We start from the raw sequence: 27,123 nt of genomic DNA, 5'->3' as shown, positions 1-27,123 counted from the left end.
TGGCTGTGGCCACAGCTATAGCTGATAAGCTTTGTGCGTCCTGTGGTGATCTTTTTTTTTTCCCGCTTTTTCTGGAATAAAGTTTGTTTCTGGTTTAAAAGACTTTGGTGGTCTGTCCCCCATCATTGCGTGATCCCGGACCCAACAACCCTAGTACTTATTTGGGAGACATAGGCAGGAGGATCAGGAGATTCAAGGGTGTCCTCAGCTACAAAATGAGTTCAAGGCCAGCCTGAACTGTATGAGACCATGATCTTAAAGCAAATAAATAGGGGCTGTTGGTAGTGGCACACACCCTTGATTCCAACACTTAGGAGGCAGAAACAGTCAGATCTCTTGAGTTTTTGAGGTCAGTCTGGTCTACAGAGTGAGTTCCTGAACAACCAGGGCTATACACAGAAACCTTGTCTTGAAAAACAAAAATAGAAAAAAAAAAAAAAAAAGTGGGGGGGGAGCGTTATCTGTCAGTCTCCAAAGCACGGATCCTTTAGAAACCCTTTCCGGAGAGGTTGGTAAACAAAGACCATTCCCGAGACAACGACGCTAGCGATGCGGTGTACAGAACAAGGCAGAGACTGGCAAGGGATGAAGGGGAATGTCAGGAAAGACTGAAACGCTGGCATTTGAAAGCTCGCTCTCAAGTGCATAAGGGACTAGTCGCTGAAAGTAGCAGGTACACCAGCAGTCTTCCAGAAAGCCCCCAGGCAGCCACTAGCCACACCCCCTTCTGAGTAGCTCCGCCCCATTTTCCAGCGTCCCTCTAATCCTGGTAGCCAATCGGAAGAGAGAATAGGCCATTCCACACCGCAACCACACTTAGGGGGCGTGGCGGAAAACGGGGGGAGGCGGAGTCGACGTGGGCACGTAGCCTGCCCCATTGGCCAAAGGCCACGGCAGCGCGGAGCGATCTGGAGTCGTTCGTTGGTCCTAGCAGTGTCGGGCCGCATCGAGGCCACGCCCCCGCTCCCCCACAGGGCCTGGTTTGGTTGTGTTGCCGCCGGGAAAGGAGACGCTGCCCTTCCGCAGCGATGGGATCCTGGGTGAGTGGCGGCCACTATGCGGGCGAGCAGCGCAGCAGGGGTCAGGGGTGAGGCTTGCAGAGCTTGGAGCCCGGCTCACTCAAGGGTCCGCGGCCCAGCTTGTCCTCTGAAGTGTCCAGGGTGGGATGAGTGGGCCCCCTGGACCAGGCGCGCGAGAGGATGCCTGGCTCTGGGGGTGGAACGAGGAGGGAGCTGGGTCAGAGAGGAGACTCCTGGGCCTGGAACACCGTGGGCATCCAAGTAGGGTCGCGTGTACTTGCGGGCCTGGAAGGAGCAGGTGTGCCGGCTGTAGGCAGCGCTGTATGTGAATGAACCTCAAGGATGTTCTAGCGAGGTCGAGGCCAGAGAGAAAGGTCCCTGCTCTGGCTCCGCAAGGAGCAGATGCTGAAGCTCGGGATATTGCCGATGTCTACTCTGGGGATGCCTAGCCTCCACAGAGACTCCACAGAGATGTCCCGGAATGGAAAAAACAGGATATGAGGCAGAGGGTGGCTTAGGGCTGTCTGGTCTGGGACCATAGCTAGGTCAAGGTGGAGCGAGAGAGAATGTTCAGGCCAGAGTCATTAGTAGGGGTGTCTTGCACAAGAGAGAAGGGCCTGGGGTGGAAACCCGGGATATCAGGCCTAGTGTGCCATGGTGGAGGAGCCTGCTCAAGAATGTCGAGCAGACCAGGCGGCTGGCTGCCCAGGGAGGGCCAGCATTAGAAGTGAGAGGCAGGCAGGATATGGTGGTGTTGAGCTTGGACCCTTCTTTTCTGTGAAGTGACCTTTCTCTTGATGGGCACGGCAAGACTAGCTGGACTTTCCTGCGAACCTGACAGGCCTCTATCCCCACCTCCACCTGCACAGGCTCAGCCCTAGCACAGGCTCTCCTCAAATTCCATGTGGCCTTCTCAGAAGTTCAAGGCCCCGAAACCCTTCAGGTTTGCTGTGGGCAAGCAGCAGATAGGAGCTAGTTTGCTCACCTACAGCCTTGGGACCTCATCTCTCAAAGCCTCCGTTTGTGTATCTTTGTGATAAATGGTGGCTACCTTGAGGGTCCTGAGAGCAGCTGCACGCTCAGAGTTGTCACAGATCACTGGCCTGTGGAAAAGCACAGGCAAGAGTATCTCCTGTCTTGTCCTTGTCTCCCACTCAAGGCCAAGCCAGGCTGGAGTTCGGAGGAGGAACTGTGAAGATTGTAGCTCACCTCACCACCTCCAGGCAGCACATCTGCCCTTGATGTGTGGTAATTTCTTAAGCCACACTCACTCTACTCTAGCCCACCCTCTGCTCTACTCCACCCCTCAGCCTCAGGGCCAGCCTGATCGGGCTGTGTGCCTTCCCCACTCACCAAGGATAAGCTGTTCTTGTTCATCTCTGATGCTGGCCTAGTGACTTTTGGCCACCATCCCAGGAAGACAGGGTCTGTCCTGGCCTGTATGTTCCTTCCTTTGGAGATTCCAGGAGCCATCCTTGAACTTGACCATAGCAGTGGGCGCCCCCTGTAAGGTCTTGGGGTCTCGGTTATATGTGATCAAACCACTGATCTGGCCTCGGGATAGGATGGTGGGGAGTCCCTGAGGTGGGTTTTGGGGACCCAGAGGAAGCTGTCTTTGCCCTCTGTGGCTCTGCTCGGGCTGCACTGCCTGTCCCTGCTGTGTTTAGCAGTATCTAGACCTTGAAATACCCTCTCTCCCCACCTAACAAGCAAGTTGCTTTGGACTCCTGGCTTAGGCTCTGGAGACTCAGTTTCTTCATCAGAAGGTGGGGAGAGGCAGGGAAAAACATCTGTCCATATAGTTGGCTCTTGACATTAAACTCAGAACTCACGAGGCCAAAGGGAGAGAAGTATCTTGAATTCAAGGCCAGGCTGTGCTGCAGTTTGAGACTGTTTCAAAAATAAATATGAATAAAAACAAACAAAAGCCCATCACCATCTCCAGATCGGCACAGACCGTTAGGCCGCAGGAAGTGAAGCACCCTAGCTTTGTGAGAACGCCATGCTTCTCAGCCGGGAGCCGGAGAGAACTTTATTTAGAAAATGGTCTGTGTTTAAAAAGGCTGAGAAAGTGCAGAGGGCCCGAAGTTAGAGGGTGACCTATTTATCTCCCAGTCTCTGGGTTCTTTCTGCAACCAGCCTGCCACACACGCTGCCTTCTGCTCCTAGGCAGGTAGGTGTCCGTATAAGGTTGTTGCCTGCCTACAGGGGCAGCGCGGGGGCCTGGGATTCTAGATGCGCCCTTGGCATTCATCCCACTCAATGAAGGCAGTTTCCCCCCCCCCCCAACTGCTACATGCTAGATAAGTGCTTTAAAAAATTTTGAGACAGGGTTGGCCTAAAGTGCCCAGTCATTCTTGGAACTTTGATATTCCTGCCTCAGTGTCCTGAGCAGCTGGAATCAGAAGCCTGTAGTGAGGTGTCCAACCCCTGAGAACACGCTTGTTTACATCTCTTTATTTTTGTTCATGTGTATGCCTTTTTTTAAAAAGAGATTTAAATGTGTATGTGGGGGGAGGTGTTTTGTGCATGCATGTATATGTGTGTGTACCATACATGTACCTGGTACCTTCAGAGGGCAGAAGAGTTAGAGACAGTTGTGAGTCACCATGTGAGTGCTGGGAATCAATTGAACATGAACTTTCTGTGCTTCCAACTGCTGAGCCAACCCTCTAGACCCCAGGGTTTTTTTTTTTGTTTGTTTGTTTGTTTGTTTTTTGGGGGGGTTGGGCTTTTGCTTTTTGAGACAGGGTTACTCTATGTAGACCAAGGCTGGCCTCAAACTCACAGATATCCTCCTACCTCTGCCTCCAAAGTGCTGAGATTAAAGGCGTGGATCACCATGCCCAGTTTAAAACATTTTTTTATTGGGGCTGGAAAGATGGCTCAGTGGTTAAGCATGCTTGCTTCTTTTCCAGAAGACCTGAGTTCAGTTCTCAGCACTTATCAGGTGGTTCACAACTGCCTGTAATTCCAGCTCCAGGTATCCGGTGCCATCTTCTGACCTCTGCAAGCTTCTGAACACATGTGGCATCTACACACACATAAACAAAATAAATTGTGTATTTGAGTGTGGAGCACCTGCCATATGCATGTGGAAGCTGGAGAGCAGCTATGGGGTCAAGTCTCTCCTTTATGTCTAGGCTCATTTCTGTTGCTTTCATAAAATACCTTAGCAGAAGCAACTCAGGCAGAGAGGGTTTGTTTGGCTGGTTCCAAGTGACAGTCCATCACTGGGAGGAAGTCACAGTGACAGGATCTCATGACACCTGCTTGCTCTAGCCCAGAGGATGGTGCCACGCTGTGAATGGGTCTTTCACCTTAATTAGCATAGTTAATCCCTCCTGGATATGCTCAGAAACCCGTCTCCCCATCCCCCCCATCTGCCCCTGAGTAATTTTAGATTTTTGTCAAGCTAGAAGCACGTTGGACCGTGGATTCGGGAGAACTCGGTTGTCAGGCTGGATCAGCAAGTTCTTTAACCTGCTTAGCTATCTCATTGACCTGAAGCTTTTTGGCAGGATTGGGTATTGAACATGGGGAGGGGGAGGGGAGCCTCCACCACTCAACCCCAGCCCTGTATGCCCCTTCCTGTGTCTCATCTGGTCGTCTGTCCCTCAGCTCTGTGGAAGGACCTTCTGTTATGTGTGCCCCTGCCCTGCTGGCGTGTGGGTGGTGCCCAGGACCCGGCCAGAGACCAGTTGAAGACCTTCTCAAAAGCTCTTACCCCAAGAGTTCCCGCCTCGGGTGCTTGGTCTGCCATGGCGTTCCGTCGTACTGAGGGTATGTCCATGATCCAGGCTCTAGCCATGACTGTGGCTGAGATACCCGTGTTCCTGTACACGACATTTGGTCAGGTAAGATGGGTGTGGTCCTGCCCAGGGGTCCTCAGCACCTGGGAGAGCTGAATCCGTACCATGGCTATACTGTGTGTCTTTAGTTAATTTCTCGTTGCTGTGATGAAATACCTTAGCGGAGGAAGAGAGCATTTGGCTCACAGTTCAGTGGGCTATAGTCCATTGTGTGGGAGGCTTGGCAGAAGAAGCAGGAAGCTGACTGATGCCACTGCACTCAGGAAACAGACTGACAGGTGCATGCTTACCAGTGCTTAGCCCCCTTTCTCCACTTTACATAGGGGTCCTTGCCCTGCCCAGTAGTGGTCCCCTCCACAGTTAGGATGGATAGTCCCTGGTGCTGATGGATAGTCCCTGGTGCTGGAGAGATGGCTTAGAAGTTAAGAGCACTGGCTGCTCTTCCAGAGGTCCTGAGTTGAGTTCCCAGCAACCACATGGTGGCTCACAGTCATCTATAATGAGATCTGGTGCCCTCTTCTAGCATGTAGGCATACATGCAGACAGAGCATTGTATACATAATAAATATTTAAAAAAACAAAGACAGAGTCAGGGCCTTCAGCTCAGCCTTCACCCTAAGGCTAGGTCACCTCTTGACGTTAGTTTGTCTATGGGCATGCTGACTGAATTCCTTGATGTCCCCTAAAGCTTTCTTTTGTGGGACAGTTCCACCTGGGCCAGCAGCAGAGAGTGGCCAGGATGAGCCTGTTTGAATGGAGTGGTCTGGAACAGTGTGTGTCATTAGCTCCAGATGTCTTTGGGAAATGGAGCCGTCAGGTCTGGGCTTGAGTTGTGTGTTGATCATTTGGAAGGTGGCAGAGACTCTTGACAGATGGCACAGGTCAGGCCCTGGTGCAGTGCCTGGTACTGTACCCCTGCAGGCATGGAATGGTGACCAGCAGTGTGCAGGGCACACTGGGTCCCAGGTCCTAGATTCATCTCCTCAACAATGTACTATGCTGTCTTTATATTTCTGGTTCACATTTTAGAAAAACTGGCCTGATTTACTTTTTAGTGTCCCTTGTCACTGTGATCAGCAGAGGAACACAGTGCCCACACCTCGGTGACATAACCAGGCCACTTGTCTCTTTCCTCCAGTCTGCATTCTCCCAGCTGCGGTTGACACCAGGCCTGAGGAAGGTTCTTTTTGCCACAGCCCTTGGGACTGTGGCCTTGGCCCTGGCTGCCCACCAGCTGAAGAGGCGCCGGCGGAAGAAGAAGCAGGTGGGCCCTGAGCTGGGAGGTGAGCAGCTGGGTACAGTACCCCTGCCCATCCTCATGGCCCGCAAGGTCCCTTCAGTGAAGAAAGGTAGGTGTGTGGTAGGGAGCCCTGACGTCACACTGTTCAGCGCTCTCCTCTGTGGGATCTTGGGCTAGTGCTCCCTGAAGTAGGAGGGCTAGAATCGTTCTTTAAGACCCTAGGTTCAGTCTTGGTGGGTGGTGTCGGTCCTGGTTGTCTTCATCTCCTCAGGGGACCCCAGGTCAGGGCCCGGGGTGCCAGCTTCTTCGTTCTCAGGACTAGGAGGAGCCATGGGCTTCAGGAGCCCAATCGTATTTCTTGTATTCCCCTTGTAGTGTATCCTTCTGAGCTGGAGACGGGGCCGTCAGAGAAATAAGTCACTATGAGAAAACTTTTTTTTTTTTTTTTTTTAATTTGTTTTGGCCAGACAGTGGTGGTACACACCTTTAATCCCAGCACTTGGGAGGCAGAGGCAAGTGGATCTCTGTGAGTTCGAGGCCAGCCTGCTCTATAAAGCAAGTTCCAGGACAGCCAGGGATACACAGAGAAACCCTGTCTTGAAAAACAAAACAAAAATTTTTTTTTTGGTGTTTGTGTGTACACATATGTAGGTGTGACCGTGGGGTCCTTGTGGAGGTGGCAAGCCCCTTCCCTGCTGAGCCATCTTCCCAATCCTGTTGTTTAAGATCTATGTGTTTATTTTGTGTGTATGAGTGCTTTGCTTGCCTGTATGTATGTCCACTGTGTGCCTGTGGAGGGTGGAAGAGGGCACTGGGCCACCTGTGACTGGAGTTAGGGATGGTGTGAGCCACCATGTGAGGCCTGGAAACAAAACCTGGGTCCTCTTGCAAGAGCAAGAAATGCCCTCAACCAGCAAGACATCGCTCCAGCCTGTTTGTTTTTGAAGTGCAGCCTGACTTTAGCCCAGTGACAGTGAGTTTTAATAGCTAATTGCCCTTGCAAATGCCAGGTGTATCTCGGCAGCTGGAGACAAAGGCTTTAGACTGCTGCAGAACTGGATGTTGAGAAGCGATGATGTCCTCCTGACTGACTTACATTGGTCTTTGGGAAGCCAGAGCCATGACACCACACAGCGTCCGTCTACCTTGTGTGCCTGACACCACCACGTCCATTTTGATTCCATCCTTTTTCTTCCTTTCCCTCCCTTCAGTGTGTGTGTGTGTGTTTAGTGTAGTCTTGTCATGAGCTGTATTCCCAGCTCTTGTGTCTCTCTCTTGAAGGTTTTATGTGTGTGTATCTTAAAAAGTTGTCTTGGGGCTGGAGAGATGGCTCAGAGGATAAGAGCACTGGCTGCTCTTCCAGAGGTCCCGAGTTCAATTCCCAGGAAACACATGGTGGCTCACAACCATCTGTAATGAGACCTGGTGCCTTCCTTGCCAGCAGTACATTGTATGCTTAATAAATAAATAAATCTTTAAAAAAATAAAAAATAAAATAAAAAGTCTTGCCTGGCAGTGGTGGCTCATGCCTTTAATTCCAGTACTTGGGAGACAGAGGCAGATGGATCTCTGAGTTCCAGATCAGCCTGGTCTACAAAGTAAGTTCCAAGACAGCCAGGACTGTTACACAGAGAAACCCTGTTTCGAAAAACAAAAACCAAACCAAAACAAAAAAGTTGTCTCGTCTCCCGTTTTGGAAAGAGAATTCTTTTTCTTTTTCTGTCTTTCTTTAATCTATTACTTTTTTGTGTGTGAGTGTTTTGTCTCCAGGTACCTATGTGTTTTTTAAATTTATGTGTACATGTGTTCTGTGTGTGTGTGCAAGTGTGTTTATGGGTTAATGTGGGTTCTCTCATTCCAAGGCAAGTGTGACAGTCAGAGATGGGTATATGCCTGGTGCTCACGGAGTCCTTTGGAACTGGGGTTACAGCCACTTAAAAACCACCACGAGGGTGCAGGGAACTGAACTCAGGTCCTCTGGAAGAGCAGGCAGTGTTTTTAACCACTGAGCCATCTCTCCAGCCCCTGCCCCCTTGAGACAGGTTCATGTAACCTTGGCTGGCTTCAAACTTACTGTGTAGCTAAGAATAACCTTGAGCTTGATTTTTTTACTCTGCCTCTTTGTTTAATTTGTGTGAGCATGTGGTCTTTCTCTCTCTCTCTCTGTTTGTGTGTGTGTGCAAGTGTGTTTGTGGGTGAGTGTGAGCTCTCATCTCAAGGCCAGTGTGGCACCCAGAAGTCAGTCCTGGGCGTTGCCTTCACCTTACACCTTGTCTGAGATGTAGTCCTTTGTTTTCCATAGCCAAATACACAGTCTAGCTGCCCATAAGCTTCTGGGAGTCTCTGGTCTTTGTCTCCCACCTCTCCCTAGGAATGCTAGGATAACAGACATGGGCCACTGCATCTGACTTTACACGGGGTCTGGGGATTTGAACTCAGTTCCTCATGCTTGTGTGGCAAATGTTTTACCCATTGAGCCGTCTCCCAGGCTCTTATTCTCTCACTTGTACCTCCCGAGTCAGGGGATCACAGTGCCTGTGCCCACCATGCCCAGTTTACGTAGTGCTGGAGGTCAAACTCAGGGCTTCCTGCATGCCAAGTACCCGCTCCTATAGCTGAGTTATAGCCCGGTCCTTTCATGTTTTTATGTTGTCTATTCTTGCGGGGTAGGGTGTGTGTGTGTGTGTGTGTGTGTGTGTGTGTGTGTGTGTGTGCCGGGGTGTGTGTGTGTGTGTGTGTGCGTGTGCGTGCGTGCAGATCAGAGGACAACTTTCAGGAGTTGGGTCTTCCTTCCATCGAGGATTGAACCAGGTTGTTCGGCCTGGCAGCAAGTGTCCTTACCTGCTGAGCCACCTGGAAAAGAGAATTCTTTATCAGTCACTCAATCAAGCACACAGGCAAACCGAGCAAGAGGTAGGGAAGTGACCCGCCTTGCTCTCAGCTTGTCCCAGCATTTGGAGCCCCCCAGTGGGCCTGGGCCTGTGTTAAATCAGCAGGTCATAGGAAGGGCCCCATTCCTCTGCCTCTCCCTACAACAGTACACTCTCAGGGGGATCTGCTGGTGTTTTGGCTTAGGAGGTCAGGCCATTAGAAAGATAAGGATGGGGTGGATGGTCCAGGTGGAGGATGTGTGCAGGGTCCACCCTTCTCCCCACAGGCTACTCCAGCCGGAGGGTTCAGAGCCCCAGCAGCAAGAGCAACGACACTCTCAGCGGCATCTCCTCCATCGAGCCCAGCAAACACTCAGGCTCCTCTCACAGCCTGGCCTCGGTGAGGAGCCAGGGCGGGATCTGTGTGGGATAGGTACCACCAGGACACTTCTGGATTCCGCCCTGAGCAAGCTTCTGAACTGTTAGATGCGAGAGAGAGGCCCCTTTCATTCCTTCACATCCTCGTTCGTGAAGTTGGCCTTCAGAGCCTGGGGATGGTGGTTGGAGGCACCAATTTAAGATAAGTGTGAGGCTTGGGCCGCAGACACTGAGCAAGTGCCTGGGAGCTGTCCAGGGTGGGGCCGGGCACTGAGGGTCTAGAGATAAGGATACAAAGATGAGCGCTGTTGAGCTGGAGTGAGTCCATTCAGCAAGAACCCGGCTTTAGCTCTAAGCCCAGCTCCGGCTCTGGCTCTGCCCTTGCCCTCAAGTCTTCTGTGGTAAGGTAGAGGCCACTCTTGTGGTTGGGAGGCTCTGAAACAAGGTGGCAGCTGTCCATCCTCCTTGTCTGACTGGTATAGCCGGGACTGGGGCCCAGGCTGGTTTCATACATGGCTGTTGGTATCAGCCTGTGTTTCTTTACACTGGCAGTTTCTGTGGGCACTGTCAAACTGTTCTGAGGATGTGGGTGCTGGCCGAGCCCACGTGAGATATCTAGAAGGGCATATAGCCTGTGGTCAGCCAGTGGGTGGACTCACTTCTTATCTGTATACTTGGTCCCCAGATGGTAGTGGTCAATTCATCCAGCCCCACAGCTGTGTGCTCAGGTTCATGGGAAACCAGAGGGATGGAGGAGTCTGTGCCCACCACTGATGGCAGTGCTGAGAGCCTCTATGTACAAGGTTTGACTTGAGGGGAGAGCCCAGGGTCTCGGGTAGGGTAACAGTGTGGCAGGGGGAATGGCCTAAGAATCTGAACAAAGCAAGTCACTTCTTCGGTTACTGCTCCCCTACCCCCACATTGGCCTTGGCCTCCCTGCCATGATGCGCCCCTGTAGGCTGAGATCGGAAGCTGACCCTCTCTCCTCTCACCTGTTCTCAGGCATGGAGCTCTTTGAGGAGGCCCTGCAGAAGTGGGAGCAGGCCCTGAGTGTGGGGCAGAGAGGGGATGGAGGCAGCACCCCCACACCAGGGGACAGCTTCCAGAACCCAGACACCTCGTCAGAGGCACCGTCAGAGGTAGGTGGTCTTCCACAGCCACTGTGCGGGGAAGTTGGCGGGGTGGACAGACTGACTCCTGACTCCGGTGTGACCTCTCCCCCAGGCCTTTACCCTTTGTTGAGTCTCCAATCCATGAAAGCTCCACCTAGAATAACATGCTAAGTGCTCTGTCGGCCTGGTGGTAGCTCGGTGGACAAGTCACACGTTGATGATGAGATGCTTCTCAGCTGTTTGGGAGAGGGTGGATATGCTGGTGCAAGGCGATAGGAAACGGGTCTCTGTTAATAGTTGACTGGATTCTGGGGCCTTTGGGTTTTGTTTATGGCTTTTGGGAACACCATTCATTCATTTATTTATTTGTTAAGACTTTATTTATTTTTTTTTTTAATACATGTTTCCCTGCATGTATATCTTTGTACCATGTTGGTGCCTGGAGTCCAGAAGAGGGTGTTGGATTCCCTGGAACTGGAGTTACGGTTGTGAGCCACCCAAATGTTGCTGGGAACCAAACCCAGGTCCTCTAGAAGAGCAGCAAGTGCTGTTAGCTGCTGAAGCATCTCTCCAGCCTCCACCCCCCTTTTTTTTCTGGTATTTTTGAGATACGGTCTTTCTATGTTGCTCTGGCTGTCCTGGAACTCACACTGTAGACCAGGCTGGCCTTGAATGCACGGAGATTTCACCTGCCTCTGCCTCCCCAGTCCTGGGATTAAAGACGTGCGGCACTACTTCCAGCATCCTTCCATTCATTCATTCCTTCATTCATGTTTGCATATGTGAATGTGCACGCCCAGGTGCATATGTGGAGGTCAGAGTCCAGTGCAGGTGCCAGCCTGCATTGTCAGTGCCCTTCTCTCCTGTTTGTTTAAAAAGATAAAACTCAAAAAATTTGGAATTAAACTGAGAATCTTGCATGGGCCAACTGCAGAAGGGCTACACCCCAGCCCTGTGTTTGATGATTTTGAGCATATGTGCTTGGCCTTGTCTTGTGTGGGTGTCAATACTGTGTGGGCTATTACTGTTTTATTCTTTCCACAGCCCCAGAGCCCCAGGCTCCTGTTCTCTGCCTGAGCAAGGTCAGGTGGACTTGCAGCACGATTAATAAAAACCCAGTGACAGATAATAGGGTTGAACCTGAAGACCAGAAAAGCAAAGCAGCTGGCCACTGGCTCTTTCTTCTACTTCAGTCTGAAAATGGTGATCCTGTTCTCAGGAATCTCAGAATGAGACTCTGTCTGAGAGCTGTCTTCTCCCATTTTAGGGCTGGGATTAAGGGTGTGCACCACTACCACCCAATTTCTGTGGCAAACTAGTGTGGCTACTGGCATAAAAGGTGTGTGTCACCATTGCCTGGTCTGTAAGGCTGACCAGTGCGACTGTTTCACTCTCTGATCTTCAGGCAGGCTTTATTTATTAAAATACAAATGAAGTATCTACAGGGACAAATAGAGCCTGGGTCCTCTACAAGAGCAGTCAGAGGTCTTAGCTCCTAAGCTGTCATTCCACCCGTGTTAACATTTTTGTTTGTTTGTTTTGTTTTTTGAGACTGGGTTTCTAGCTGGCCTGGAACTTGGTTTGTAGACCAGGCTGGCCTTGAGCTCACAGAGATCTGCCTGCCCCTGCCTACTAGGTGAGTGCTAGGATTAAAGGTGTGTGCCACCCCCAGCTCCTGTGCCGGCATATTTAACAGCTGTGTTGGACAGTGTTCCTGTGTTTTGGGGTTGTGGCTATCAGTCTCAGTCTTCTCATAAATCCCTACATACATCAGCACTCACCCCCACATTTTCTCGCCTCCTCCGCAGCCCTGTGCGCTCTGTCCGTGACTGGCATTGCTTTGCTGATGCTGCCTGGCTTTTCCCGTGCTGTTTGCCATCTGTGCATATGTGCTAAAACTTTTATTCCTTTTGTGGTTGTTTTGTGGGGAGCCATGGTGCACATGTGGAGGTCAGCAGACAACTTGTAGAAGATGATTCTCCACCTATGTCACGTGGGTCCTGGGGCGTGAGCTCAGACTCGCGGGCAAGCACCTCTGTCTACTGAGCCATGCTGCTGCCCCCATCTGTGTGTTCCTTTGGAGCAATGTCTGTTCTGGTCCCTGTGTGTGGGATTACGACACACTGGTTGTTTTCAATCTTATGATGTTGCCGTTGAGTGTGCGCGTCCCTTGTATATTCTACAAGCACACCCGTTGTTTCTAATCTTTTGATGGTGCTGTTGAGCATCCCTTGTATGTTCTAGGCTCAGGTCTGTTTTCAGATCTGTGACTTACAGGAGCTTCTGTCCTGGGAGAACACCTGTTTGCTTTGTTTTCTTTGAGACATGTCTCTCCACATATCCCTGACTTCTGTCCTGGAGCTTACTCTGTAGACCAAATTCACTCTGGCCTCGAACTTACAGAGATTGACCTGCCTGTGCCTTTTAAGTGCTGGGTGTCACCTTGCCCATAGAGTTTTCACATTGTTGATGGGATCCATTGAAACACACAAGACAATTTTCAATTTTTGGGCTAGAGGTAAGGCTTAGCTGTTAGAGTGCTTGTTTACCATGCACCAAACCCGTTGAGGGATATTTGTACACTGTGTGAAAATGTATTTGCTGTGATTGATGTAACAAAAAGCTGAATAGCCAGTAGCTAGGCAGGAGGTATAGGTGGGATTTCCAGGAAGAGAAAGGAAGAGAAGTCAAGGTGCACAAGAGATGCCAGGAGACACGGAGAGGAAAGAGGAGGTGCAAGATGGAAGAGGTAATGCCACATGATAGCACAGACTAATATAAATGGGTTAAGTTATAAGGGCTAATTAGGAATAAGCCTAAGCTATAGGCTAAGCTTTCATAATTAATAAGAAGTCTTCATGTTATTATTTGGGAACTGGCTGGTGGGACAGAGAAAGACTTGCTACACAAGCCCTGGGTTCCACCCCCAGCACCACATAGGCCAGGAATAGGCCAGCAATTCCAGCACTTTGGAAGTGGAGGCAGGAGGATCAGAAGTTTAAGGTTATATAGTGAGTTTGAGCTCAGCCTGGGCTACATGAGACCCTGTCTCAATACAGAAGCTTTTCTTTTTTTAATTCTTCAGTTCACGGTGTCTGCTTTTCTTAAGTTGGTTGAGCTTCTGTGTCGTGTGTGCAGCTTTAACCCACCCACAGTTATCACCAGAGAGCTGACACATCTTCAGGAGCTGCCAGGCAGGCTGTGCTGGACTTGCTGGGAATCCAGCAGACTGTGGCCTGTGGCCCTGAATCCTGTAGGTCTGGTTCAGGTCTCTCTCTTGCCGTATTTTAGTAAACACCCTGGGCCACTTAACCCCCTTCAATTTTCTCTCTGTAGTATCCCTGCTCTGGAGAGATGCTTTGAGGCTAAGCCCTCACTGACTGCTGCCTTTGCAGCTCTTCTGGTTCTTGCTCAGGCCTGATTGGCCCTCAGCTGTCTCCTCCCTAGGCTCTGGTTACTGTAGCAACAGGCTCTACTCTGGTTGCCTCCACCTCCATGGAGAGAGTAGTTAGGCTAACTCTTGCCTCACCCTGGAACCCAAGCCCAGAAGCCCCAGGGTGAGAGGGAGCAGCACCCCACTACAGAGCTCACAGATTCTGTCTCCACACCAGCTCCCACCCTCCGCCTTAGGCCGAGGCCCTGCTTGCGCCTCCTTTCTCCTCCATTCTCCTGCCGCCTGCATCCTCCCTGGACAGCCAGGCCTTTGCTGCTCAGCTTGTCACCTGCAGGCCATAACGTTCACATGTCCCTTGCTTAGTGACACCCCAAGAACAACTACTGCTCCGTGCACCTGTCCCCGAGTCCTCAGAACCCTCTTCACAAACCAGCCCCTTTTCAGTCCCTTCTGTAGGGAAGGTACTGGAGGAAACCACCTTGAAGGACTTGCCCAGGTACATAGGATCTGAACTCTGAGTGTGGTGGCAGAGGGAAGGGGGCTTCAGTCCAGCGACAGTCTTGGGTCACCTAGAGACACTGTGTTCTAGGAAATATGTTCCACCAGCCAACCAACAAGAAAGCTAGAGGGGCTGAGGATATGGCTCAGCTGAGAGAGCGCTTACCTAGCATGTAGGAAGCCTTGAGCTTGGTCCCCAGCACCATGGAAAACCAGATGTTGGGGAGCAGACTTGGGTCGCCTGCAAGCCCAGTATGCTATCTAACTGAACCACTGAACCATCTCTCAACCCTGGTTGATAAGCTTTTTTTTTTTCTTTTTTGAGACAGGATCTTGCTGTGTAATCCTGGCTTCCTGGAACTTACTAATGTCCCACATTGGTCTCAAACTAGGGTTCCAGGATTACAGGTGTACACCACGATGCCATTCCTGCTGAGATCCTTTGCCCGTCTTTCTGGATCGAGTGTGTATGTTTACACCGTGATGGCTGGTGCCTCCTGGAGTGGCAGGCGGCACGATTCTGGAGTTGTTCTGGACCCAGAGCCAGCTCATTTCCTTGGGGCCCTGTCTGAACGGGGAGCTTGGCAGTTGTAGGTTAAAGGTCATTGTTTGTGTCATAGCCAGAGTCGCAACGGAGGGAGTTTGCTGAGAAGCTGGAGTCCCTGTTGCACCGGGCCTATCACCTGCAGGAAGAATTTGGTTCCACTTTCCCCTCTGACAGCATGCTGCTGGATCTCGGTGAGCAGGACCATGCAGGCTGCTGCAGGCCTGAGGTGCCAGGAACAGAGGTTGGGGACCAAGCAAAAGAACCAGAACTTGGTTCCCCAGTGCCGCAAACAAATCACAGTTCCCTGGACCTCATTGAACAAATGAAGTATCCCTTAAAGATGGTAGATAGACAGTAAAGCAAGATGAGGCTCATGGAGTCCATAGCTGGTGCCCTGGCCTCTTGGGAGTGCCCTTGGGCTGTGTGTCGACATCTCTGGGCAGGTCTTCAGGCCTTTGCATTCTCGTGGTAGTTAGCCCAAGCAGGCTGAGCTCTGTCATTTGGGGAGGTGAAGGGTGTGAACCACAGGGAGGGAACCAACTTGCTCAGCCCATCATCCGATATCCCCTTGCCTGTTATGTGTCTGGCCTTGCCCAGAGAGCCCTGTGGGAACAACTGGGGTCCAGAAAGGGCTGGCCAGTTCTGCAGGCCACATCCTCCCTGGCTTCTTGGTATTGACCTCAGTGTGACTTTGCCTACTGGAAAAGTCCTATTCCCATGGATCTTCCTATATAACCAAAGTTGATAGGGCCTTCAAGGTGACCACCATCAAGTCCGCAACCTCTATTTGTCACTCCGTTCCTAAGGGGTCCAGACTCTACTCTAGAGCAAGCAGACAAGGGAATGCTGGGTAATTGCCCTGGGATGCCCTTAAGGCAGTTACCCCCTTTTAGAAAGGGAAACAATAGATTGGGTGGTGGTGGTGCACAGTTTACTAATTCCACAGGAAGGCAGAGACAGGAGGATCTCTGAGTTTCAGACCAGCCTACTACAGAGTTAGTTCTAGGATAGCCAGGGATATGCAGGAAAACCCTGTCTTGAAAAACCAAAACCAAAAATAGGAAATGCTCACTAGGCAGGGACAGAGAGCAACAGAATGGGTGTTGAGATGACCCCCGTTGTTATTACACAGCCCGGGGCAGCTTTGTGACCTCTGCCACCATCTGCCCCAGACAGGTCTGGGTCTGGGGGTCAGTGCTGTGGGCGGGCCAGGATTCCTGCAGCAGCTGTGGGTCTCAGCCCAGTCCTACTCCCTTGCAGAGAGGACCCTCATGCTGCCCCTGACTGAGGGCTCACTGCGTCTGCGGGCCGATGATGAGGACAGCCTGACCTCGGAAGACTCCTTTTTCTCAGCCACTGAGGTGATTTCCTGGGGACCCGAGTTGGGTTGGGCCAGGCCTTCTGGCCAGCACTAGGTTGTGTGGAAGTAAGGTTATTTTCTTGAGTGGGAACCAGACTCTGCTTCCTAGAGACTCTGAAGTGCCAGGTCAGAGCAGGGGTGTCCTCCTGACCCCAGGACTCTACACCACACCCAGCTCTAGCGTCTCTATATAGATCAGCATGGTCAGAGCAGGGGTGCCCCCTGGCCCCAGTACTCTAAACCACACCCAGCTTTAGCGTCTCTAATCCATTCAGTCCTTTGGTTGGCATTAGTCTACTTCTTGACTGGGACAGGGGACATGGTGTCTGTGCTTGGGACAGGAAGATGGGAGTGTGTGTCCAGTAGACAGTTCCTTTGGGCAGAAAGCCTAGATGCAGGAGTGCTAAGATCTAGGGCTGGACACGAACTAGGCCTCCTGTCTCCCGCGGCTAGTGTATCTTTGGCATCTCCATGATGGCCATAGACAGCCCCCTTGGGAGGTCACTATTGGTGTGGCCCAGAGCTCTGGCGTCTGTGGGGTGCTGCTCACTGGCCTCCTTGGCCCCTCTCCAGCTCTTTGAGTCCCTGCACGTCGGAGATTACCCGCTCCCTCTCTCCAGACCTGCTGCTGCCTATGAGGAAGCTCTGCAGCTGGTGAAGGAGGGCAAAGTACCCTGTCGGACACTCAGGTGAGAGTAAGCAGGGGCTGTGGGTGGGCTCCAGCCCTGGGGAAGAGGCACTGAGGCCCATGGTGCCTGGCAAGGACTCAGCTGAGCGAGTGCCTCACACTGCACATGCCTGGGCCATCCCAGCAGCAGAGGTCCAGAACAAACCCAGCAGGCCAGGTGTGCTGGCATGTACCTTTAATCCCCTCTCTTGGGAGGTGGAAGCAGGCGAATCTGAGTTTGAGGCCAACCTGATCTACAGAGTGAGTTCCAGGACAGCCAGGGCTGTTATACAGAGAATCCTGTCTTGAAAAACAAAACAAAAAACCACCCACAAACCAAGAGCCAAGGTAGTATCTCCATGGTAGAATGCTCACCTTTGGCTCACACAGGACCTGAGCTGTGTGCCTGAGACAGTCAGAGGCTGAGAAAGACAGCCATACTTTTAGAAAGAGCTAGGCCTATGGAGCCCGCCAAGTCCCAGACAAAGTCGCAGGTGACACTGCAGCTCAAGGTCGGGCGGCCTAACACCCTCTCTTGAAAACTTTGAAAATAAAACGAGTAGTTTGTGACCTTGACAGAAGTCCTCTGGTCTCCTGGCCTCCTGCCCTGTGCTTACACTGGGTCTCTTAACCCTCTCTTTGGTAGGGCACTTGACAATCTTGTACATCCCAAGCTGGCCTTGAACTGAAACTACCGTGTAGCTGAGAATGGCCTTGAACTCCTGATCCTCCTGCTACTACCTCCTGAGTGCTGGGAGATACCCAGTTTGTTTTGTTTTTTTTCAAGACAGGGTTTCTCTGTGTAGCTCTGGCTGTCCTGAAACTCGCTCTGTAGCCCAGGCTGGCCTCAGACTCAGAGACACCTGCCTCTGCCTCCCTGAGTGCTGGGATTAAAAGTGTGTGCAACCACCACCCAATAAGAAAATGTTATTAGCATATATTAATTATATATAATAGTTCCATTGTGACATTTTAATACATGAACATAATGTGTTTTGATCATATTCACGCCCTGTCCCCCTCCCCTTTCCACTAATCCTTCTGTTCAACTATCTTCACCTTCTGTTTTCATGTCATTGTGTGCGCGAGTGTGTGTGTAAGAGAGAGAGCATGAACAGAGCGAGTGTGTGTATGTAAGAGAGAGAGCACGAACAGAGTGTGTGTGTGTGTGTGTGTGTGTGTGTGTGTGTGTAAGAGAGAGAGCATGAACAGAAGCAAGTGAGCTGGTGCGTTTCCTTAGGGCTGCCTCCAGCAGCACGGAGCATGGGTGAGGGTTGTTTCAGGAGCATGGACACCTTGTCAGTGGGTGCACTACTCAAGAGAATGTCTCTCTCTCCCATCGGCATTAGCTACATAGAAATCGTAATCTTCAGGGAGGGTGGCTCTCTTTGCCCTCTGAAGTGAACCTGCTGTTATGTAGACTCGCACTTTGTTTTCCCATCATGGCTTGTCATATGGTTTAAAAGCCCACTAACTGAAAATAGCAGAAAGCTCTAGTGACTTGGAGAGAGATGCTTTTGGAACCAGTTGGCCTTTGGTGCTTTTCCAGGGAGTGGTGATGGCTGATTGTGGTCTAAAGGAGGCTAAGGTCAGTCTAGGCACTGCCGTAACCACTACCTGTGCCCAGGGCCAGCGGGGCCAGTGAGGCCCCAGAGAACATCCAGTCAGCCTCTGCCTTTGACTGGGGCGAGACTGAACGTAGAGGAGGCTGACACTAGCCAGAGGTCACACTGCCAGGCTGAGGCGGGCCAGGTTGGACCCTTGCCCTCTCCTCCTCACCCAAAGTACACCCTACCTCCATTGGACCTTTGCTAGGCAGGACCAGGTGGCGTGACACCATCTGTCCCTCTCCTCAGGACGGAGCTGCTGGGCTGCTACAGTGACCAGGACTTCCTGGCCAAGTTGCATTGTGTACGGCAGGCCTTTGAGGTGGGTGTGGTGCCGGCTCACTGGGGAGGGTGCTGGGCCTGCTCCACACGGTCTCTCTGCCCTCTCCATGGGCTCTGGGAGGCCAACATCTCACCCCCTTCTTTCTTCAGGGGCTTCTGGAAGAAAGGGACAACCAGGTCTTCTTCGGGGAGGTCGGCCGGCAGATGGTGACAGGCCTGATGACCAGAGCTGAGAAGGTAGCCGGGGTGGGACTGTTTCAGATTTTCTTGCCCACGACCTCTCCCTCCGAGACCTTGTTTCTGGCTGGTGTTTGCTTTGTTTTGCTGACTGTTGATTGGCTCTTTAAAAACAACAAACTGGGACCTATGAGATGGCTCAGTTGGTAAAACTGCACTCATATGACTGGTGACCTGAGGAAGATACCCAAAACCCATGATGAAAAGGGAGCTGACCTCTGACCTCCTCGTGCAGCCTGTGGTATGGGTGTCTCACTCACGTGAACACAGTAATAATTAAGGCAACAGTTCTTGGGGCTGAGCCAATGGCTCAGTTGTTAATGATGGCTGGGCAAGCATGAGGACCTGAATTCAGAGCCCGTCTGCTAAATGCCACGTGTGGTAGAGTGTGTTGTAATCCTAGTGCTGTGAGCTCCTGCCAGTCAGTCTCATTGAGCCCCTGCCCCAGTGAGACCCTGTCTGAGGAATGACACTGCGCTCCTGTCTGGCCCGCACATGCATACAAACATGTTAAAACCAAGTAGAGGAGTCCTGGCATCGTCATATGGCCATGGGGTGCTGGGAAAGGGTTGCTGGTCCCTCCCAACCCAGAAACCCGCCCTGCTCCAACTTGGAAGGCTAGAGATTTGAACTCTTTCTTACTTGTAATTCGAACAGTACAGCTTTTATTTTTTTATTTTTATTTTTTAGATTTATTTATTTATTATGTATACAACATTCTACCTCTGTGTATGCCCGCACGCCAGAGGAGGGCGCCAGATCTCATTACAGATGGTTGTGAGCCACCATGTGGTTGCTGGGAATTGAACTCAGGACCTCTGGAAGAGCAATCAGTGCTCTTAACCACTGAGCCATCGCTCCAGCCCGAACAGTACAGCTTTTAAAACTGACCAGTTATAAAATGTAAACCGCAAGACAGGGGTGGGGGTGGCGCACACCTTTAATCCCAGCACTCGGGAAGCAGAGGCAGGCAGAACTTTGTGAGTTTGAGGCCAGCCTGGTCTACAGAGTGAGTTCCAGGACAGACTCCAAAGCTACAAAGAAACCCTGCCTTGAAAAACAAAACAAAAAATTAAACAATAATAAAAATAAAAAACCAACCAAAGAAATACATACTGCAGAAGGTCCCCGCATCTGTCCAAGGCGACCCTTGCTGAAGTCCCAGATCTGCTCCATGGATGTTCTTACCATGGGTGCCATTGCCCACCTCCTCAGCTGCTCCCCGCCAGCAGCTTGCAGTTTTTACTTAGTGACCTCACAGGGTAACTCTTCCCCTTCCACTCTAACTTGCTGGTGTGGGAATTACTGCCTGCAAAGCCCTCCAGCTTGTGGGCAGGCTTCTTGGTGGCATCTGCTGTTGTTCCGGTGTTGATGGCTGCCTTCATCTCCACACAGACTCCATAGGGACCTGTGAGGTCTCTCTCAGGCCCTGGCAGGACGCTCAGAGGCTCTCACTGGTTCCCTTAAGTCCCTGTTGGCAACAGAAGAGTTTGTGTCCTCAGTCTTGGCCGGTACTGGGCTTCTGTAACCTTAACCTTTGCCACTCTATCCACTGCTCCGTGGCTCTTTGCTTATGGAAGAGATTGCACGGCTCTCCATATTTATCTCCCACTTGTGCTTTTGTTGACGGATTGGAGCAAGTCTCTTGAGAGAGGGTCTTCTGTAACAGGCTCGCTATGTGGCTGAGGATGACCTTGAACTGACCCTCTTGCATCTGCCTCCAAGTGGTAGGATCACAAACATGCACAACTATGCCCAGCTTCTTTTAAACTTTTGTTTTGTGTGCATGAGTCTGAGGGTCTGTACACTACAGCTGTTGCATGTGGAGGATGGCGGACAGCTTGTAGGAATGGGCTCTCTTCTTCTATATGGGTTCAGGACTGAACTCCAGTTGTCAGCATGTGGTAGGTGCCTTTGCCACTGCAGCATCACGCTGGCTCTCTCTTACTCATGCCAATGCTCCTGCCTCAGCTTCCTGGGGCTCTGCTGGAGCGAAGCTGTTATATAGGCTGTCCTCTTAGTCCTTCTTGCTCTCCTGATCTAGACCCTGCGACCATACTTGTCTCCCTCCACTTAGTCATGACCTGAGGCTGACATGTGCTATGCTGGGCATACTTGGGCCTGTGCAGCTTTGGGCACTGGACCTCGGGAGCAGTCCAGGCCCTCTGCCTGCTTTGGACCTTCCTCTGTGCATAGCACATCTTCCTTGATTATTTTTTGTTTAGAGAGTTACGAAGTCCATATAGAAGAGAGTATGGGAAATTTGTATAATATTTAACGGCAAAGAAAATGAACCCTGAGGGTTCTCAACTCTGGCCTTCTCACCCTGCATCCTACATAGGATGCCCCTTGTCCTTCCCACCATGCAGTGAAGCCCCCAGGGCTAGGATTGTAAGCCTGGCACGGGTGTGTGTGCAGTTGAACCCCTGACATTGGAGGCCCTGACGGGTGCTGCATTTGCCTTAGCCAGGCGACTGTCCCCAGTGCCTGCAGTCTGCCCCAAAGTGAGCTCCAGGCTGCTCTTTCATCTGTCTCTCCAGCAGCCGTCAGCTCTGCCATCGTCTTCGAGTAACAGATAAGGAAACTGAGGCTGGAGAGAGGGAGAGGAGGTGTCCCAGGCCACTGAGCAAGTGAAGTGTAGAGCCAAGCTCTGCAGGCACGTATGCCGGGTCCAGCCTATGCCCTTAGTTGGCTCTCCTTGGCCTCCCAGGAGTAGGAGAGGGAACAGAAAACAAGTGGCCGAGGGCCAGGCCATTCTGAGCAGGCCCCTGCTGCCCCTGCTGCCCCTGCTGCCCCTGCTGCCCCTGCGCCCCTGCGCCCCGTCACAGGAGCACTCAAATCGCCCTGTCTGGGCTCCCCAGGCTCTGGAGTTGTAGCATCAGGGCCATTTTGTAACCTTGCCGCCTTTGGCCAAGACTTGGATCTTTCTCTAAGTGGACTTTTTCCATTTATAAGTGTATGTGTCCTGTGTCAGCCACCCTCCATGCTAGGCAAGCCTGTACTACTGAGCCACATGCCCTGACCCTGCAAGAGTCGGCTCCACTGCTTAGGGAGTGCTTCTGTGCCAGGGCTGGCTGATGGTCCCCAGGTGTATGGGCAGGCCTCCCTCTCCACCCCTGAAAACCACACCTTCTCCTGGGCCCTCCACGGACAGGTCATGTAATGGAGCTGTGCCTGGCTCCCAGAAGGCCACGGGTGTTTAGTAATGAGCCAAACAGACATGGCTGGGTGCTCTGGTGTGGATTCTGCCCCAGACACACCCTGGTTGTCGGAAGGTTCAGGCAAAAGACGCCTCCTCCTTGGAGTAAGGCCCAGCTCTGCTGGCACATTCTTATCCACAGCACAGCCTGCCTGTGAATCTTACCCTGCTGGGTCTCAGGGCCTCTCCCCCAACCAGAACCGGCTGTACTTCTCACAGAGTCCCAAAGGCTTCCTGGAGAGCTATGAGGAGATGCTGAGCTACGCCCTGCGGCCTGAGACCTGGGCCACCACCCGGCTGGAGCTGGAGGGCCGAGGGGTGAGTTGACTCGTGTCGAGCTTCTTGGGTCCTACAGAACTGAGATCCTTTTGGTGCGAGCTTGTGCCCAGCTCTACATGTATGCTAAGCAGCTGAGGTGGCTCATCACTGCACACACAGCGTGGGTTCCAGCTATTTCCTCACGTGTGGTGCACAGCCCCCCACAGCCACAGCTGTCTGTACAGCAGCTCTAGATCCAGCATCCCCTCTTGCAGGTGGCATGCATGAGCTTCTTCGACATCGTGCTGGACTTCATCCTCATGGATGCCTTCGAGGACTTGGAGAACCCCCCATCTTCGGTGCTCGCTGTCCTGCGGAACCGCTGGCTGTCCGACAGTTTCAAGGAAACGGTGGGCCACTGTCCCTTTCCGTATGTGTTCATGGCACATAACTCGGGCACTAGTCTCTTGTCCCTGGAGTTCATTATCCTTTGACTTCGGGGCCAGACCCTGTTCACTGAGGTCTGGGGTGACAAACTCGGGGCTCTCTCCAGGCATTCCAGAGTTTCCTGATGCCCTGGTTCCTGCAGAGTGTACATTTCCCTCTGCATTGTTCCTCATGTGGTGCAGATCCTTACCCTGGGCTGACACTAATTACATTCATTTTAATGCACCTCTACCCCTCAAACAAACAAATAACCAAAAATCAAACTAACTGGGCAGTGGTGGTGTACACCTTTAATCCTAGCACTTGGGAGGTAGATGCAGGCATATCTCTGAGTTCGAGGCAAACCTGGTCTATAGAGCTAGTTTCAGGACAGCCAGGCTCTGTAGTGAAAAATCAAAGATTTTTCAAGTCTCAGGAGAGATGACTCAGAGGTTAAGAGCACTGACTGTTCTTCCAGAAGTCCTGAGTTCAATTCCCAGCAACCATGTGGTGGTTCGCAACCATCTGTAATGGGATCTGGTGCCCTCTTCAGTCATGTAGGCATACATGCAGACAGAACACTCATACATAAAATATAATAAAATATAAACAAGGTTTTTAAGAAAAGAAAAAACAAAACCAAAGAAAAAACCCAAGGCTACCAGTGATGCTGCTGCCCATGACTGATCCAAGCAGGCCATTCACAGATGTCCATGGTGGCTCCCCATAGCCACCAGGTGAGATGGGCAGGGTGTGTATCATGAGCATTTCACAGAGGAGGAAACAACCAGGGAAGCCTTAGTACCTAACTGGAATTCTGAAGCAATAAGTGTTGGAGCCTAGATTCAAAAATAGGTGTATGGGTCGGGCAGTGGTGGTGCATGCCTTTAATCCCAGCACTCGGGAAGGAGGCAGAGGCCAGGAGGATCTTTATGAGTTCGAGGTCAGCCTGGTCTATAAGAGCTAGTTCCAGGACAGGCTCCAAAGCTACAAAGAAATCCTGTCTAAAAAAAAAAAAAAAATTAGGTATATGGGGCTAAAGAGATAGCTCTGTGGGTAGGAGTGTTTTCTGCTCTTGTAAAGGATCCAGGTTTCGTGATGCTTACATGATAACTCACAGCCACCTGTAACTCTAGTTCTGGAGGATCCAACGTCCCTTGGCCTGGGGACTCTGTAAGCTCCTGGACACACACAGTGCACAAACTCACAGGTACACACACACAAAATGAAATTTAGAGTACATACACACACACACACACATAAAGTAAAAAACTAGGCATGTTGTCAAATTTTGGGTACACGCACATATAAAGTGATAAGTCATCTGTTGTCAAATTTTAGGGTAAAGCAAGAGCAAGGTCTGGGCATGGTTGAGTATGGGTGAGTTGTGGGAAGGGCTCGTCCTAGGCCAGGGCTGTGGGTTAAAGTGCTCTAACTCTTACCTGTTCCAGGCCCTGGCCACTGCGTGCTGGTCTGTCCTGAAAGCCAAGAGGAGGCTCCTGATGGTGAGTGATTGGTGAGGCCCCTTGGGAGCTCTACTGAGTCCTAAGCGACCAGGACTCCCCGACCAGAAGGGATGGGTGCAGCAGAGGCCCCCACTCCTCACCAACCACCCATCCTGCCACTGTACCCCGCGTGGCCTGGTGCCCCAGAGGGCACGTAGCTCCACCTTGTCTCTTCCCTTGGGAGCAGCATCATATTCCAGGACTGAGCAGAGGAGGACATGGCGGGGGGGGGGGGGGGGAGCGGTGCACACGAGTGGCCAGTGACCACAGGAGCCAGGGAGCAGGCAGATGGCATCTGCACCCTGGATGGAGTAGCTGGTTAGGTTCTACTACCCAGTCAGCACCGTCATGGCTAGTGTTTTCTTTCGGTAGACTTTGCCCATTAAGGCCTGCATGGGGCAGCTCTCAGAAATGTCTGCTAGCCCTTTCTGTAGATCTGAAAACCAGGGCTGTACAAGCCGCCCCACTTACCCAAGGCCAGGACATAAGTGGGCCTTTAGATGATCCTCGATCCCCAACCCTGCCACTCACCACAGGTGCCCGATGGCTTCATCTCCCATTTCTACTCCGTATCGGAGCATGTCAGTCCTGTGCTGGCATTTGGCTTCCTCGGACCCAAGCCCCAGCTCGCGGAAGTCTGTGCTTTCTTCAAGGTACATTACAACAACCCCTGCTTCCCTGCTTCTGATACAGGCACGCTCTCGGTGCCAGAAGAGGGGTGGGGTCCTGGGCTGTTCGAGATGAGGATGTAGGAGCCCCAGGAAGGCAGGGTCTGAGACTGGGAGAGTGGGCTGGGGCTTCATCACTGAAAAAGGACTTTGTAGGATGTAGAAAATGTCACAGGACCAGGCCCAACACCAGTCTCCTACCGCAGCACCAGATTGTGCAGTACCTGAGGGATATGTTTGACCTGGACAACGTGCGCTACACATCGGTGCCAGCCCTAGCAGACGACATCCTACAGTTGTCCCGGCGACGCAGCGAGATCCTGTTGGGCTACCTGGGGGCGCCAGTGGCTAGTAGCCCTGGGCTGAATGGGCCAGTGCCTCGAGAGAATGGGCCCCTGGAAGAGCTGTAGTAATGGGGACACAGCCTGGGGGGAGAGCTGGCTGCTTGAGCCTCATTCACAAGGGTGATGGGAGAGAAAAGGCTGCCCTTCCCTTCCTTCGGGTTGGCATCCGAGGGTCAGGGTGGCCAAGGGACATTGTCCCTGAGCCTGCTATACCTCCTCATCTGGGACTCCCAACACCTGGAGGGCAAATTTCCATGGAGAGGAACCACTAGGAGCCTATCCAGATGCCCTCGGGGTTGCCTGGGCAGCAGGGGCAGGCCAGAGACAAGATGTGACGGGAAGACGTGAGAGGAAGATGTAGAGGTGTGGACCACAGAGCCCCAGTCCCCTCTGGGCTGCAGACAGAGGGCAAGGAGGTGTCAGTGAGGGATATGACATGAGGGCTATATGCTGGCAGTCACAGGGTCCTGGAGTAGGAGCCAGCACCAAGGCTTCTGGTCGGTATGGAAAGCCCCATCTGGGCCATCCAGAGGTGAGCTCACCCCACCTGTGCTCCCTTCAGAAACCCAGGCACCAACCCAGGACCCTGTTCTCCCACATTCCCATGCCCTGCCAAAGACTCACTTTTTATCCCACCTCTGCCACCACCAAAGATGGAGGAGGTGGGACTGGGCGCTTCCAACTCCCCTGTGAGCCTGGAACTCCCTGGGCAGTGCTAGGTCCAGCTGAGCTCTAAGCAGAGCTCACAAAGGCTTGTCATTTGTGTTACCATCCAGTGCTATAGAAGTGAGGGCCTAGGAACCTTGGCAGGGAGGGCAGAGGGTGGCGGAGGGTGCACAGCAGGGTCAGGCCCCCCCCCAACAAGAAGCGGACTCAGCATTTTGCCTTTAACTCCATGCACACATACTTTGGGGCTACCCAGCAGCATAGTGCCCACTTCGGCTGCTGCCACCCAGGGCCCTGCAGACAGCTCTGCAAGCATTGTCATGGCAGCTGCAGGGGTCTTGGGATTCCTCTCCTTTATCCTGAGCTGGGAAGTTTTTATTTATTGCCTTAACACTTTATTTGAATGTTCTGCTCCTTTCAGGTTGTGAGACCTACAGGAGATAAGACTCCTGCTCTGGTCTGGAGTTGAGCACAGGCTCCTGGGACCCAGTCCCTCTGGAAGGGTCAGGAGGACACAGTGAGGAGAGGGTGGGAGGGTGACCGGGCCGTGCTCAGGAGCAGCCCTCCCTCCCTCCGCACTCAGTCTGACATTCCATTCATTTGCACTTACTGAGCTGTGAGTGAGCCCTGGCCCAGGCCCACCCTTATTTGCCCCTGACCCTCACAGCAGTGGCATTTTCATCTTGTCCTTGTTCATGTGTCCTGCACTGCCCTCTAGCACTCGATCTGTCAACTGTGCAATGACTGTGCGTCAGATAAATGACGGAAATGGCCTCTCCTGCGTCTTGCTGGGTGGAGGGCCGGGCTGGAGTGGTGACTGGAGAGCTGCCCTTTGGTGCAGTGGTTGTAATGTGGGCTGTGCACACTCTTGCAGCCACGTGACAGCATGACAAGGTCTCAGTCCCTGAGATAGCAAGGTCCAAGTGTGAGGTAGGTGGCCTGCACCTCTGCATTGCACCCAGCCAGGGGTTGAGAGGGTGGCCCAGGTGATCACAGCCCATGAGGTCCTCATGTGTCTTCATGGGCATCTGTCT

The 27,123-nt window shown here is 52.1% G+C and overlaps 1 protein-coding gene across 2 annotated transcripts; it reads left to right on the top strand.

The window, feature by feature from the left end:
- Positions 1 to 903: 903 nt before the first annotated feature.
- Positions 904 to 26,862, top strand: Miga2 (mitoguardin 2). 2 transcript variants are annotated; one of them, XM_048431981.3, is made up of 16 exons: positions 904 to 1,040; positions 4,641 to 4,876; positions 5,970 to 6,180; positions 9,229 to 9,341; positions 10,005 to 10,122; positions 10,322 to 10,458; positions 14,944 to 15,061; positions 16,131 to 16,231; positions 16,804 to 16,919; positions 18,754 to 18,826; positions 18,937 to 19,023; positions 22,442 to 22,540; positions 22,756 to 22,890; positions 24,358 to 24,411; positions 24,948 to 25,064; positions 25,286 to 26,862. In XM_048431981.3, the coding sequence occupies exons 2-16, from the start codon at positions 4,781 to 4,783 to the stop codon at positions 25,487 to 25,489; spliced, it is 1,779 nt and encodes a 592-aa protein (XP_048287938.1). In that variant the 5' UTR covers positions 904 to 1,040; positions 4,641 to 4,780; the 3' UTR covers positions 25,490 to 26,862. The 2 variants fall into 2 exon arrangements, with proteins under 2 accessions (XP_048287938.1, XP_048287937.3); XM_048431980.3 differs by having other exon boundaries at positions 25,236 to 25,455.
- Positions 26,863 to 27,123: the final 261 nt, after the last annotated feature.

Source organism: Myodes glareolus, chromosome 21, assembly GCF_982192425.1.
Source record: "Myodes glareolus chromosome 21, mMyoGla1.1, whole genome shotgun sequence".
In the NCBI taxonomy this organism is placed as follows: Eukaryota; Metazoa; Chordata; class Mammalia; order Rodentia; family Cricetidae; genus Myodes; species Myodes glareolus.
The sequence above is the reverse complement of the archived record's forward strand: the minus strand, read 5'-3'. Positions and strand labels throughout refer to the sequence as shown.

Coding starts and splice junctions, on each gene's coding strand:
- Miga2 (XM_048431981.3), top strand. CDS start 4,781: ATGGCGTTCCGTCGTACTGAGGGTATGTCCATGATCCAGGCTCTAGCC. Junction 22,541..22,755: donor TGGAGCTGGAGGGCCGAGGG/GTGAGTTGACTC, acceptor CCCCTCTTGCAG/GTGGCATGCATGAGCTTCTT. Junction 22,891..24,357: donor CCGACAGTTTCAAGGAAACG/GTGGGCCACTGT, acceptor TACCTGTTCCAG/GCCCTGGCCACTGCGTGCTG.